Genomic DNA, 16,175 nt, shown 5'->3' with positions numbered 1-16,175 from the left:
CACGGGGGGACCAGGATGAATATGTATGAACTTTCCAATTTGTAAGTCGCTCTGGATAAGAGCATCTGCTAAATGACTTAAATGTAACGTAAATGTAATCTTAAAAATAGATTAGAACTGTAATAACAAACCAAACGAATAAAATGAATAAATAATTATATCTGTAAAGGGGAAAACACAGTGATATTTGAAGTACTGTACTAGGATAAGACATTAAGTCATCTGTAGTATTCAGAAATAATGTCTGTACTATAAAGAGTAGGCTTTGATAAGAGAAATTAAGTGATGTGACAAATGAATTATTAATTGGAAAGGAGATTAGCTCTACCTCGGAAAAATAATAAATAAAAGGTGTATGGGAGTATTTAGGAAAAATAAATGAATAAATAGTGGCATGAAAACAAAAATGATTGTTTCTCCCTAGCATAGAGGGTTTTTAAAAAGCCATGGTGTCACTGAAAGACGCGCACATTAGTTCTACCGACTTCGGATTGAATATGAAAAAACTGGATAATGGGGGACGCCATTACTCGGTTACATTCTATCTTCAGAAAATACATTACTATAAAAGACAAATGTGGTTCCACTCGTCCTCGCAGACGTGCGGGTGATTAGTAGAACTATTGACAATATCTAAAAACAAATAAGAAAATAGCTCCCTGTTTTGAATATGGATATAGCGGGTTATGGGAAAATTAGTGTAATGTGACATTAGCACTTAGTGCGGTAGTAGGAAATGCCGCTATACAAGAGTTTATATCCTTGTCAAAATAACAAACAACTAATTGGTTTGAGGTTAGTGAGAATGGAATTTTTTACTTGGCGGTGTATAGTCTGAGCGAACAATGAGTGTTTCATAGAGATTACAGTTTATATGTGGTCAAGAAGAAGTATTAGATCACGTTTGACTTGACATCTAGTAGAGTAACGATGGAATTTTAATTGTTAGACATTATATACCACAATTCTCTGGAACTGTTAAAGACGCTTTAGAATAAAATCTATGGATAAGTAAAATTATTGGTTTGCTGACTAAAAGGTAACATTGTGAATATTAACGATATGTACGCTTTCTTTTCCAGAAAGAATAAGGAAAAAAAAAAAAAGGTTTTTAATCTTCTCTGGTCAAAATGTCATTGGAGACTGCATTACTGTGGAAAGCAGTTAGTTAAAGTCAGCCGCTTTAAAAATACAAATATCTGGATAAGGCTAAAAAATGGAGTTCTGGATAAGTGAGTCCAGTCCCTTTGTGTTATTGGCTTATGGTTCACTAGTAAGTACACCATGTACTGGGAATGAATATGCATTAGTAGATTTATTGGAAGGGTTTTTTCCAATTCAGTTTCAAATTGGGTATGCAAAAGGTAGGGAAATGTTTTCTGAAAAATGTATTTGAATTGTTTCTAAAGAAAGGGGATTGGAAACATTTTAATGGTGTCAAAATGTCCTGAATCCTAAGAATTTCCTGTGAAAGACTGATCACCTTTTACTAGAAATTGTTGAAACAGGTGGGATTTACTTATAAAATGTTTAAAAGACACCAGGCTCTATTCAAACTGTATAATTACTTTGAAAATCTATTATGTCCCTGGGAAAATTATGAAGAGTTGTACCCTTAAATTGAATAAGTTATTCGAATAGGTTTATTTTAATTTTTATTTTGATATAACATGGGTTCATGGGTAAAACTATCAGTTCCTTGGGGTTATGGTCTTTGGATAAATACACAAATGTGTTTTGTTCATTCTGCATATAGAAAGTGATGAAAGTTACTCCAAAGGGTTTTGTTGATAAATACCTCATCTGTAATTCGTCTGAGAAATCACCGGTAGAATAAGGGAGTTATCATAGAAGGTGACGTCAGAATGCTTTAAGGCATGGGTGAGAATATCACTACAAGTGGGTGTGGAGCTCAAACCCACCCTAACCGGCTGAATAGTGAGGGACAACTGTGTCTGATGACCTGTGAACTGTATCTAAAAAAGACATGCTGAAATGACATTATATTTGTTGGGAGAATAATGACTTAAAGGAATTGGGGTACTGACCTTTTTATTATCAGGCCACTCATGAGAGAAACTGAGACAAAAGGGCTATTGGGAAAATAGATAGTACTGGTATTTAAAGTGTTTAGTATAAATGTTAATTATTAAAGGGATGTTGTGTATTGAATAGATAAGGTCAAATTTGAGTTAAAGTAAACACTAAGGATTGTTATCATGAATATTGGGTTGGAAAATGTATAAAATAAAAAATATAACTGTTTAGTTATTTGGATATAGAACTGTTTAACGTTAATAGGCTTAGGGAAGCTCTGGAAACTAATCCTGAGACAAGGAGGTTGACAGAACTTACAGAATTTTAGATTAAAGGTTTTTTGTTTCTTTCGTTTTATAATGTCATTGGAATTGGGATGATAAAATGTAATGTTCAATTGAATAAATAGGTAGTCTGTTGTGCGAAGATACCCATGAATGAAGAAGAAAGAGACCAACAATAACATTGGCATAGAATGAAACGGATGGACGTTTTCCATTACATTACAAATAGTGGTAATATTGCAAATGTGCAATTATTATAATTTATTTTTTCTCTTTTTCTCGTTTGGTCAATTTATTTGTTTTGAGGAACATAAGGTTGTGAATATGTTCCTAAGGAGGGAATGATATCTATTTTAAATTGACTTAAGGATGTTTTAAGTATGTATCAAACAATGGCAGTTATGGGTTAGGGGACTTATAAATGAAGGTAATGGTAGTAAAGGGGTGTTATTTCTAGAAATATGTATAAAAATAGAGATAATTCACAGAAAAGGAAAGACAGCTGGCTGTGTAAAATATAGGGACAATTCTAAAAGTAAATAGAACAATTCACATATCTAAAGATATGGTAAAAAGAATAAGTGGTGGCATTTTGAACATTAGAGCAAAAGTTTAAGAAACTTATGACATAGTTTTGTTAGGATTGGATATTCTTCCAACTGGAAGACGCTTGACTGATTACATGTTATTTTACAGCAGTTGCCGTAGGGACCATCATTTAACTATCATTATGAATATTTCTGTGGCAGGAGGCCAGGTATTGAGGCAGAATGTTTACATAGGGCTGTTATTAAAAATTAAGATTTAGTGATCTTGCTATAAGAAGGTAGTCTGTTGTCAGGGAATAACCCATGTGTTAGTGTGTATGTCCTCAGGAAAAAACAGCCAGAAATGGAAGGGTTTGGGCTGCATTCTGGAGACTGAGTGTACATCAAGATACACCAGGCTGGTGGTATACTTCTTACAACACTGCAGTGGTAAAGATCTTCATGTCTCTCTTTGGTGGGTGCATAAGTCTCACGAGAAGTAAGGTCCAGTTGAATAATGGATGAGCTTGAAAACACCATGACAGAGGATGTGGAATCAGAGAGAGAGAGAGAGAGAGATTAGATTCCACTATAGACATACTGGGTTGAGTTTGGGGGCTACTTTAGACATACTGGGTTGAGTTTGGAGGTTACTTGTTTCATTTTTTAATACATCATGTGAAAAAGAATAGATTATAGGATATTATACTCTAAACAAACATGTTAAAGGGATTGATATGAAAGCATAAACAGTGTTGAATTAATTCAAGAAGAGATAATGTTAATTGTAGGTTATGCACATGATTATCAGTTAAAATGGAGCAGATGGGAAACTAAGTAAAAATTGACATGATTTGGGAACACCTCTCAGAACCTGGGGCCGAAAGGGGAAGACTGGGTGGAAGCATGAGGAAGCTTTTTAGGGCTTTTATTTTTGTGGAGTCCAGCAGAAAAGTATCCTGGAGGCATAGAGACAGGTAAAGAGAGAGTGGGAATTGTCATGGTCTCAGATTTCAGTTTGCATGAATATATTGCATGAATATATTTATGCATAACACATAACATTGTCAATGCTGTTATGTTTTGTCTGTTGTTTTCCAAGTCTTATGTTTAGGAAACCAGAAGGAGAGGGGTTCGCCAGCTTAAGCTGGAATGTCAGTTTGTTGTGTGATGAGTGATGGAAGTAAGAGGATGTATGGTGCAATCATAGAACAGAGGCCATAAGTCTCTAAGTCTGAATGCCTCACAGAAAGAAGGCAGAAACCTGAACCAGGACGAGAGGTTCCGCGTCTGATGATCCAAGGGGACCAGAAGGACCTCTCCCAGTGATACCAGGAGATCTAGTCCACGTTCGAGTGTTCCGGAGGAAGTGGGATCAACCAAGAAGAGAAGGACCCTATGAGGTGGGCAAAGCAACAAGAACGGCCGTCCAAGTGAAAGGAAGCCAGACGTGGTACCATCTGAACCACTGCAGCTGAGTCCCAACAGAGAGAAGGATACAACCACATAGAGATGAGGACACAGAGGATGCTGATTCACCAGGAGGGAGCCCGGAGGGAGCAGGAGCAGCGGAAACGATTGAGACGCCAGGGAGGAGCCAAGAAAACAGCAAATCAAGTGAAAGCCAAAATACGACAAGTGCACCGACTAATGCACCCAGAAGAGGAGGAGAGGCCTCACAAGGCACAGAATGAGAACATCTTTTCCCTAAAAATTGAAACCTTCCAGATGGAAGTTAAGTCCGGCCTGAGGAGGGAGCCTCAGGTGAAGAAAGAGGAGGAAAAGTCCTGCAAGCTGAAGAAAATGGGGATTTCCTCACAATTGACTTTTAAACTTTTGAATGGTCTCCTTTACAGACAATTGAAGTTAGAACAACAAAAGAATAATGACATTGACATAACAGAAGTAACAGTGAATGCTAGTATAGAAACAACAGACTAATGCACAATCAAGATGTATGGTGGAAGCAGGAAGAGAAGAAAGGAATCAGCCGAACAATCCAAAAAGACTGACAAGGTTAGAATCTCTGTTCCACCTCAATTTATAACAGAAGCAGGAGAACTGAAGTCTATCTCAATCATAAGGATCAAACCCTTACTGGAGATGGCCCTCTGTGAATGGACACATCACCAAACAAAGGGACAAGTCGTTTGGGACCCGAAAGGATGTGACCTGACATTAATCAAAGAGAAAGACGAGAGGGTGCTCATCATGAATCAGATTGAACCAGTTGAAGGTGAAGAATTAATAGTTGAAATAACAAGAACAACAGTGACCGAAGGGAGTAGCACCACGGTCATTAAGATTGATCCTACCCCTGCACCTGAACAGGAAGAACCTGTGACAACAACAAGGGTGGCGGCTGCTGTGACGACCACAGTAGCTACCGCTAAGATGACATCGACCTCCCTTACCAAGCAGATCACTGTACCCACAAAGCATCCTGAGACATCAGAGTCAGGAGAGTTTTTTACTGACATTTGGAACTTTCTGATAAAAGTTAATGATCTACCTCAAGATAAGAACATTGTAAAAGCGACAGAATTAGATATATCAGAATCAGAACCACTCAAGGACACCACACGAGAAGAAGTAGTGAAGAACGAGTGGTACAAATGGGCTAAGTATATGGCAAACAAACACAGAATGGACAATTGTATTTTGTGTAGAAAATCACATTTGTCTGATCTTTTAATAGTCTCTGAACTGTCATCATTTAAAAACTGTGTAAGTTGGAAAAATGACCATTATACCAATAGAAAGTATTCTATTCCCTTGTGTGACATAGAATATAGGTTTGCTCTGGGTAAGCACTAGGGGTAAAACTATGTTGAATAAGACCATGTTGGGAGACAATGATTGTGATGCCTATAACATTAGAACTGAATTAACTGTACCTCAATTAGACAGAGGTACCGTGGTTAAAGGAAAATATGAATGTTTTTACAGCCATGACACCGAAGGAATTGATGTAGGAAACTACTGTAGAATGTGATACTATTTGGGTGCTAGAGACTACAGGAGTACGTAGAAATAATGATAAAGGGTTGATAATGAATAGATAAGGGTTGTGTGGTAAAATAACTCAGGTTGCATCATCTCTTACTATGTTGAAAAATCAAGACAGAGGTATTGCTGATTGTTCTTTCCACACATCCAGAAACTAACTGTTGAATGTATTGCATAATGAATGGATTGGTCTTTGTGCCTTAGTTAGAACAATTCAACAGGTTACCATTATTAAATCACCCCATGATGACTATGTTAATCCTAGGGTTAAAAGGGCGTATGAGAAAGACCCTGAGGTATACCTTGATACAATTGGACAGCCTAGAGGTGTACCTCGAGAGTTCAAGGCAAGAGATGAAGTTAAATCAGGATTTGAATCTATATTTTTGTGGATAACACCACATAAAAACTTAGAGTGGATTAATTATATATATTATAACCAACAGAGATTCATTAACTATACTGACTCGGCTCTAACAGCGTTGGGGGAACAGGTACAGGCTACCAGTAAAATGACTTGGCAAAATAGACAGGCTACGAGCAGAGGTTAAGGCAAATGCTGGGTTTGACTCTCATGTTTGGGACTGGTTGGATCTAGCATTAGGAAAGTGGGGAGCTATGTTTGCTAGGATGGCTATTATGCTGGGAGGAGGGTTATTGGCTCTGGGTATTGTATTTTGTTGTGTTTTACCCTTGGTAAAAACACTTGTGGTCCAGACAACAGTTAAACAGATGTCTGTAAGGAGAGTTGACCCTCCTGTGATAATTAGTCCTGTACCTGGGAGACCAGGCCAGTATACTGACAAAAATGGATAGCCATGCAATGCGGTTGGTGGACTCTAGACTGCCCGTTTGGTAATCCAAATTGTCTACATGGAGTGGTGCAGGGAGGTGGTTATGATTGCCATGATTTTCGTAAGGATGGTCTACCTGTATATGCTGTATTCCCAAATTCAGATGAATGTCTACTTGTACATGTCCACAAACAGTGTCATTTGCGCCGTAAGTGCAAGTGGTACTAGTTATGCCTTCTAAAAACTAGGTTAATTTCAAAAACATGTTAGGTAACAGAGGGTATTCCGGTTACAAGTGTCTATGGACCATGTCCTTAATTGATATCACTTTATTAGAGAGGTGTCTGCGAGGGAGGATCATGTTGAAATGCTTAAATTTAGAATGATGTTGTGTCAATTTTCTTTTGTCACTGAATATGTTTTCTCATATTCAATTTATTATTATATTCATTGTATTATCTTTTATTTTTTATACCTAATTTGATCTTTTACTCTTATGACAATTGGAGATGTTTGGTCTAGTTAGGTTTTCTTTACTGTTTCTGATTGGATCTTTTACTCCTATTAATCATTTGGAGATGTTTGGTCTAGTTGGTTTATATGGTTTACTCTGTTTTTGTATTTTCTTGTCCATCATAGGTATTCTCATTTACTATCCCAAAGTCATATTTGTATATTTTATGTGGCTAATTAGCCCCAGAGGAGGGATTTGTAGGAGTAAATGAGATGTATAGGACAGCACATAGATGTATAAAATGGCTGAACATTAAAAATAGATCACAGTAATGAAAGGGAGACACATGGTCTGCTGACCTGACACTAATGAAAGGGAGAGACACAGGGTCTGCTGACCTGACACTAATGATAAAGAGATTCATAGTCAGCTGCTTCTAAAATGAAGGCCTATAGGGTAGAGTCTGCTGATTCCAATAAAGGCAAACAAAACAAAGAGTACATTGACACATTATGCTGACACACTAAAGATAGAGGGACCCATGGTCAGCTGCTTCTAAAAACATATAGGACAGAATCTGCTGATTCCAATGGGGGCAAAGTGCATTGACACATTGATGAAAGCAAGAGACACAGAATCTGCTGACACACTAGGATGGAGGGTCCGGCCACCATTGTAGTCTAGCTGAGAGCAGATATGAGCGTTATTGGGTGTGAATAAGTAGGAGGCTTGAACTAAAAGATAATGGTGGTGGAAGACTTAAGAAAAGAAAGGTCATTTGCATAAGGAATGGACATAGTGCTATGTGTGTATAAATATAGGAGCTAAGGCTCTGGGAGAGGGGGGGGTGTTCCGCGGGGTGTGTTCCGCGGGGTGTGTTCCGCGGGGACATGCCATTGGGCTGTACAGTTGTAATAAAGAGCATGTTTGATTTTAAAAGTTCTGGTAAGCGTTGTATTTGAAAATGATTTTCCACGACAGGTGCCAGTGAGCTGAGATAAGGCAGGTCTTTACCTAGCAGAGACTTATAGATGACCTGGAGCCAGTGGGTTTGGCGACGAGTATGATGTGAGGGCCAGCCAACAAGGGTATACAGGTCGCAGTGATGGGTAGTATATGTGGCTTTGGTGACAAAACGGATGGCACTGTGATAGACTACATCCAATTTGCTGAGTAGAGTGTTGGAGGCTATTTTGTAAATGACATCGCCGAAGTCGAGGATCGGTAGGATAGTCAGTTTTACGAGGGTATGTTTGGCAGCATGAGTGAAGGAGGCTTTGCTCCGAATTTAATTTTGGATTCATCATCAATACCCATTATTTGTTTTTAATAGTTTACCTCTTTAACTTGGCAAGTCAGTTAAGAACAAATTCTTATTTACAATGACGACATACACTGGCAAAACCAGGACGTTGCTGGGCCAATGGGACTCCCAATCACGGCCAGTTGTTATACAGCCTGGATCAATACCAAGACTATTTACTCCTAAATGCATTAATTCATATCAGTTACATTACATATTGTGGTAGTTGACTCTTTTCCAGCCTACTTTCTACTTCTACTAAGAGGTAATATAATATAGTACACACTGTGTTCAGAATACCATATTGTGGTAGTTGACTCTAATCCATCCTACTTTCTACTTCTACTAAGAGGTAATATAATATAGTACACACTGTGTTCAGAATACCATATTGTGCCCCTGCAGCTGACCCCTAGCGCTAAAAGGTTAACCTCTTAAAAAAACACTCCAAAGTTTCCAAAACTGTCAAAATATTGTCTGTGAGTATAACAATACTTATTCTGCAGGCGAAAACCTGATCAAATCTAACCCGGAAGTGATTTTTTATTTTTTTTTATCTGTGTTTCCTGGCCCGTCTTTCTTCCATTTAAAGGGGTATCAACCAGATTCCTTTTCCAATGGCTTCCTCAGGCTGTGTCCAGGCTTTAGACATAGTTTCAGGCTTTTATTTTGAAAAATGAGCGAGATGTTTCAAAAGTAGTCAGCTGTCCTCTGAATGTTTCCTGAGAGAGAGGGGCACCCCATTTTCCTTTTCTCTCCTAAAGAATAGGTTACGGTCCGGTTGAAATATTATCGATTATGTTTGTTAAAAACAACCTGAGGATTGATTATAAAAAACATTTGACATGTTTCTACGACAATTACGGATACTTTTTGGAATTTGTCGACCGGAACAAGGCTTTGGTTTTCTCAACATAATTTTTTTGTGATAAAAGTAATATTTATCGAACAAAAATAACATTTGTTGTGTAACTGGGAGTCTCGTGAGTGCAAACATCCGAAGATTATCAAAGGTAAGCGATTCATTTTATTGCTTTTCTGACTTTCGTGACCAAGCTAATTTGGGGCTAGCTGTTGTACCATTGATTGATACACTCACAAAAGCTTAAATTTCTTTCGCTGTAAAGCATATTTTCAAAATCTAACACGATAGGTGGATTAACAACAAGCTAAGCTGCGTTTTGGTATATTTCACTTGTGATTGCATGATTATAAATATTTTTTGTAATATTTATGCATTTGGCGGCCTGCAATTCTAGCGGTTGTTTAGGAAAGTGATCCCGTAAAAGGGATCCGTAGCGCAGTGAAGTTAACAAGAAGATAAGCTTTATTTTGATGTCTTAACTTATATTTTTGTGAAGGTTGAATATTGATATTTCTGTAGTTTGAATTTGGAGCGCTACAATTTCAGTTTTACCACCACTTAAGTGTGAAGACCCACCCAGTTTATAATGCAGGTTTTAACACCACTTCAGTGTAAAGAATAACCAGATAATCTGTGTCAAGGTTTCTCATATTCTCACCTGTCACTGTCATCCAGCTCTCTGGTGATTCTCCTTCAGAGTTGGTACACTTGTAGAGTCCTTCATCTGACTTGGATACTGCAGGGATGGTCATCTCTCCTGTAGTCTCAGTCCTGATGAGGGATCCATCTTTGTAGAAATCAGCTGTGAGGTTAGAGGGAGTTCCCTGATATCTGCAGCGCAGAGTCACAGAATCTCCCCCAGTCACAGGAAGGACAGGGCTCTCCAGGATCACAGCTCCAGCTGTATATAATATATAAACATCATATATAAACAGGACTCTCCAGGATCACAGCTCCATCTGTATATAATATATAAACATCATATATAAACAGGTCTCTCTAGGATCACAGCTCCAGCTGTATATAATATATAAACAGGTCTCTCCAGGATCACAGCTCCAGCTGTATATAATATATAAACATCATATATAAACAGGTCTCTCCAGGATCACAGCTCCAGCTGTATATAATATATAAACAGGTCTCTCCAGGATCACAGCTCCAGCTGTATATAATATATAAACAGGTCTCTCCAGGATCACAGCTCCAGCTGTATATAATATATAAACATCATATATAAACAGGTCTCTCCAGGATCACAGCTCCAGCTGTATATAATATATAAACATCATATATAAACAGGTCTCTCCAGGATCACAGCTCCAGCTGTATATAATATATAAACAGGTCTCTCCAGGATCACAGCTCCAGCTGTATATAATATATAAACATCATATATAAACAGGTCTCTCCAGGATCACAGCTCCAGCTGTATATAATATATAAACAGGTCTCTCCAGGATCACAGCTCCAGCTGTATATAATATATAAACATCATATATAAACAGGTCTCTCCAGGATCACAGCTCCAGCTGTATATAATATATAAACAGGGCTCTCCAGGATCACAGCTCCAGCTGTATATAATATATAAACATCATATATAAACAGGTCTCTCCAGGATCACAGCTCCAGCTGTATATAATATATAAACAGGTCTCTCCAGGATCACAGCTCCAGCTGTATATAATATATAAACATCATATATAAACAGGTCTCTCCAGGATCACAGCTCCATCTGTATATAATATATAAACATCATATATAAACAGGTCTCTCCAGGATCACAGCTCCAGCTGTATATAATATATAAACAGGTCTCTCCAGGATCACAGCTCCAGCTGTATATAATATATAAACATCATATATAAACATAACATCAGCTATCTGAAACCAGATGAACCACTAAACACTATAATGTTAGTAGATGGTGTTTGTGGACATACCATGTACTGTGATGTTGACAGCATTGCTGTGTTCTCCAGACCCAGACTCACACCAGTACACTCCACTGTATGATGGTATTAGTGACACGATGCATGAAGACCCTTGTTGTTTTCCCCAGTTAGTGTTACACTCTGAAAGGATTCCTCTCGATGTGTTCCTCACCACTCTCCATCCAGCAGAGTTCCCCTGAACCTCACAGCTCAGAGAGACAGACTCATATTCATAGAACTGAGATCTGTCAGGACTGACGCTCAGAGAGGCAGGAAGAGAGAGATCTGAGAAAGAGAAAGAGGGAGAGACAAGGTCATGAGAAGATGAGCTTTGGAGTACTTTAGCAAATAAATAAGTGTTTTGTCATACCAGTAGCAGACGTTCTTATATACCACTGCTTCCAGCCAATCAGCATTCAGGGCTGGAACCCCACCCAGTTTATAATGCAGGTTTCAGCACCACTTAACAGTGTAAAGAAGAACCACCCAGTTTATAATGCAGGTTTCAGCACCACTTAAGTGTAAAGAAGAACCACCCAGTTTATAATGCAGGTTTCAGCACCACTTAACAGTGTAAAGAAGAACCACCCAGTTTATAATGCAGGTTTCAGCACCACTTAACAGTGTAAAGAAGAACCACCCAGTTTATAATGCAGGTTTCAGCACCACTTAACAGTGTAAAGAAGGACCACCCAGTTTATAATGCAGGTTTCAGCACCACTTAACAGTGGTGATTCTCCTTCAGAGTTGGTACACTTGTAGAGTTGTTACCCCAACCAGACAACAGTCCATCACAACAACACCCCCTCAACCAGACAGCTGGAGGAGAGGGTCAGCCAGCTGGAGGAGAGGGTCAGCCAGCTGGAGGAGGGTCAGCCAGCTGGAGGAGAGGGTCAGCCAGCTGGAGGAGAGGGTCAGCCAGCTGGAGGAGAGGGTCAGCCAGCTGGAGGAGAGGGTCAGCCAGCTGGAGGAGAGGGTCAGCCAGCTGGAGGAGAGGGTCAGCCAGCTGGAGGAGATGGTGAGGGGGATGGTGTGTGATAGAGAACAACCCACTAGAGAGGTGGCCACCCCCGCAGAGAAGCCATCAGAACAGCCCACCTCAGCCCCCGACAAAAGTCTGGACACCATAGCAGAAGTCCACCTCTGACCATAGCGTCAAAATCAGATACATGAAGAACCCAAAGCCCAGGGGATCTCACCCCCTGTCAGCCACCCTGATAGCCCTCCTAACGACCCCCCCACACCCACTGAGGACATACACAAGACACAGATTGTACCCTTTATGGACTCAAATGGGAAATATGAAAATAAACTTTTTCCCAAACATAGTGTGTCTGAACTCTGGTGTCCAAACACCCAGCGCGCCCTAGACCTTCTGTCTGAGGACCAACTAGGTTCACCCAGCTAAATAATGATAATAATAATAATAATACACAGGCACAAATTACCTGAGGGCCCAGCAGGAAAGGGTAGCCACAGCACTCAAGGGAGTGATTGAAAAAGCTTCTTCCACTTTCCCCAAGTGGTTATCTCCACCCTGCTGCTACCATACAGCAGGTAAACACAAGTATTTCCTGTGACTGTGCCTCAAAACCCAAATGTTTTCCTGGCCCACCACTCCACCCTGGACTTGAACAGCCTCTATGACCAGGTCCACCTATACAAGGCAGCAGTGCCCACCTTCGCCCCGGACTCTAAAGGACATCGCTCTCAAACGCAGTCCCAACACTTCACACATGAGCAACAGATCAATAGACACCCCGCCCAGACCAGCGAAACACTCTCCCAGACCCCCCCTGGACCTACACAGAGGACCCACGCCGAGAGGACCTACATCCAGACCACAACACCACACCAATCAACACCCCCCCCAAGTCAACCATGCCCACACCCCATTTAGGCCCCCTCAGATCAGACATATGCCCCTCCTGCCCACCACTACCATAAAGAGGGCCTCAACATGGAAGTCACACATACAGTTGAAGTCGGAAGTTTACATACACTTAGGTTGGAGTCATTAAAACTAGTTTTTCAACCTCTCCACAAATTTCTATAGTTTTGGCAAGTCAGTTAGGACATCTACTTTGTGCATGACACAATTCATTTTTCCAACAATTGTTTACAGACAGATTATAATTAACGGTATCACAATTCCAGTGGGTCAGAAGTTTACATACACTAAGTTGACTGTGCCTTTAAACAGCTTGGAAAAATCAAGAAAATTGTCATGGCTTTAGAGGATTCTGATAGGCTAATTGACATAATTTGAGTCAATTGGAGGTGTACCTGTGGATGTATTTCAAGGCCAACGCCTTGTAGACCTGTTACGTCCGTCGATGAATGAGACCAAAGCGCAGCGTGGAAAGTGTTCATGATTTTTAATACTGAACTCCGACAAAACAACAAAACACAAAACCGAACGTAACGTTCTGCTAGACAGCAACTATGCAAAAACAAGATCCCACAATCTAAGGTGGGAAAAAGGGCTGCCTAAGTATGATCCCCAATCAGAGACAACGATAGACAGCTGCCTCTGATTGGGAACCATACCCGGCCAACAAAGAAATAGAAAAACTAGAATGCCCACCCAAATCACACCCTGACCTAACCAAATAGAGAAATAAAAAGGCTCTAAGGTCAGGGTGTGACAAGACCTCCACAAGTCTGGTTCATCCTTGGGAGCAATCTCCAAATGCCTGAAGGTACCACGTTCATCTGTACAGACAATAGTATGTAAGTATAAACACCATGGGACCACGCAGCCGTCATACCACTCCGGAAGGAGACGTGTTCTGTCTCCTAGAGATGAACGTACTTTGGTACGAAAAGTGCAAATCAATCCCAGAACAGCAGCAAAGGACCTTGTGAAGATGCTGGAGGAAACGAGTACAAAAGTATCTATATCCACAGTAAAACTAGTCCTATATTGACATAACCTGAAAGGCCGCTCAGCAAAGCCACTGCTCCAAAACCACACAAAAAAGCAAGACTACTGTTTGCAACTGCACATGGGGACAAAGATCGTACTTTTTGGAGAAATGTCCTCTGGTCTGATGAAACAAAAATAGAACTGTTTGGCCATAATGACCATCGTTATGATTGGAAGAAAAAGGGGGAGGCTTGCAAGCCGAAGAAAACCATCCCAACCGTGAAGCACAGGGGTGGCAGCATCATGTTGTGAGGGTGCTTTGCTGCAGGAGGGACTGGTGCACTTCAAAGATGGCATCATGAGGCAGGAAAATTATGTGGATATTTTGAAGCAACATCTCAAGACATCAGTCAGGAAGTTAAAGCTATGTCGCAAATGGGTCTTCCAAATGGACAATGACCCCAAGCATACTTCCAAAGTTGTTGCAAAATGGCTTAAGGACAACAAAGTCAAGGTATTGGAGTGGCCATCACAAAGCCCTGACCTCAATCCTGTAGAAAATTTGCTGGCAGAACTGAAAAAGCGTGTATGAGCAAGGAGGCCTTCAAAACTGACTCAGTTACACCAGCTCTGTCTGGAGGAATGGGACAATTCACCCAACTTATTGTGGGAAGCTTGTGGAAGGCTACCCGAAACATTTGACCCAAGTTAAACAATTTAAAGGCTATGCTACCAATTACTAATTGAGTGTATGTAAACTTCTGACCCACTGGGAATGTGATGAAAGAAATAAAAGCTGAAAAATCATTCTCTACTAATATTCTGACATTTCACATTCTTAAAATAGTGGTGATCCTAACTGACCTAAGACCGGGAATTTTACAAGGATTAAATGTCAGGAATTGTGAAAAACTGAGTTTAAATGTATTTGGCTAAAGTGTATGCACATTTCCAACTTCAACTGTATACTGTACAGGAAGTAAAGCATCATTTATAAATACTACTGAAAACAGACCAATAAGGTCATCCCCTAGGAAACCATCCTCCACTAACTAGTCTAACTAGGGGTCTCAGGTATTTGGGTTAACCAATGAAGACCTCACCTGGGACATGAATCTCTGTCTCCTTCATGTGGTTGATCTCCGGCTGGTGAACTCTACAGGTGAACCTGTTGGTGTCAGTCTTGTTCACGGTGACATGTTGTCTCACAGCGTAGAGGCCCTCTGAGTCCCTGTGTCTCTCTGGAGGTCCATCAGCAGGGAGGATGGTTCCAGAACTGTCCAGCCACTCCATCTCAGGTTCAGGAAACCAGCCTCCAGACTCACACTTCAGGACGAACCCCCAGTCTTTAGTTCCAACAATAGATATCACTGGCTGAGATACAGCACCTACACAGATACAAGATAAAACAGTACTAACAGAAAGATGGTCAGAAGTCATGAACAGAACCCTGCAGCACTCCAGTATTAACAGAACCCTGCAGCACTCCAGTATTAACAGAACCCTGCAGCACTCCAGTATTAACAGAACCCTGCAGCACTCCAGTATTAACAGAACCCTGCAGCACTCCAGTATTAACAGAACCCTGCAGCACTCCAGTATTAACAGAACCCTGCAGCACTCCAGTATTAACAGAACCCTGCAGCACTCCAGTATTAACAGAACCCTGCAGCACTCCAGTATTAACAGGACCCTGCAGCACTCCAGTATTAACATGACCCTGCAGCACTCCAGTATTAACATGACCCTGCAGCACTCCAGTATTAACATAACCCTGCAGCACTCCAGTATTAACATAACCCTGCAGCACTCCAGTATTAACAGACCCCTGCAGCACTCCAGTATTAACAGAACCCTGCAGCACTCCAATATTAACAGACCCCTGCAGCACTCCAGTATTAACAGACCCCTGCAGCACTCCAGTATTAACATAACCCTGCAGCACTCCAGTATTAACAGACCCCTGCAGCACTCCAGTATTAACAGAACCCTGCAGCACTCCAGTATCAACAGAACCCTGCAGCACTCCAGTATTAACAGAACCCTGCAGCACTCCAGTATTAACATGTCATCAACCTGAATACATTGTGATGTAA

The 16,175-nt window shown here is 40.5% G+C and overlaps 2 protein-coding genes across 3 annotated transcripts in view; one reads left to right on the top strand and one right to left on the bottom strand.

Moving 5' to 3' along the window:
• LOC139561632 (Fc receptor-like protein 5) overlaps positions 1-16,175 on the bottom strand; it is a gene marked incomplete in the record, with an annotated part of 1,233,720 nt that overhangs the window by 593,075 nt on the left and 624,470 nt on the right. Inside the window, 2 exon segments of the mRNA XM_071378856.1 lie at positions 11,220-11,495; positions 15,183-15,467. Coding sequence (XP_071234957.1) covers positions 11,220-11,495; positions 15,183-15,467 — 561 coding nt within the window.
• Positions 1-16,175, top strand: part of LOC139561633 (butyrophilin-like protein 2) — a 494,010-nt gene that overhangs the window by 361,385 nt on the left and 116,450 nt on the right. The gene's annotated exons all lie outside the window — the stretch shown is intronic.

This window comes from Salvelinus alpinus, chromosome 31, assembly GCF_045679555.1.
Source record: "Salvelinus alpinus chromosome 31, SLU_Salpinus.1, whole genome shotgun sequence".
Taxonomy (NCBI): Eukaryota; Metazoa; Chordata; class Actinopteri; order Salmoniformes; family Salmonidae; genus Salvelinus; species Salvelinus alpinus.
Note: the sequence above shows the minus strand (reverse complement) of the source record. Positions and strands in the feature narration are given on the sequence as shown.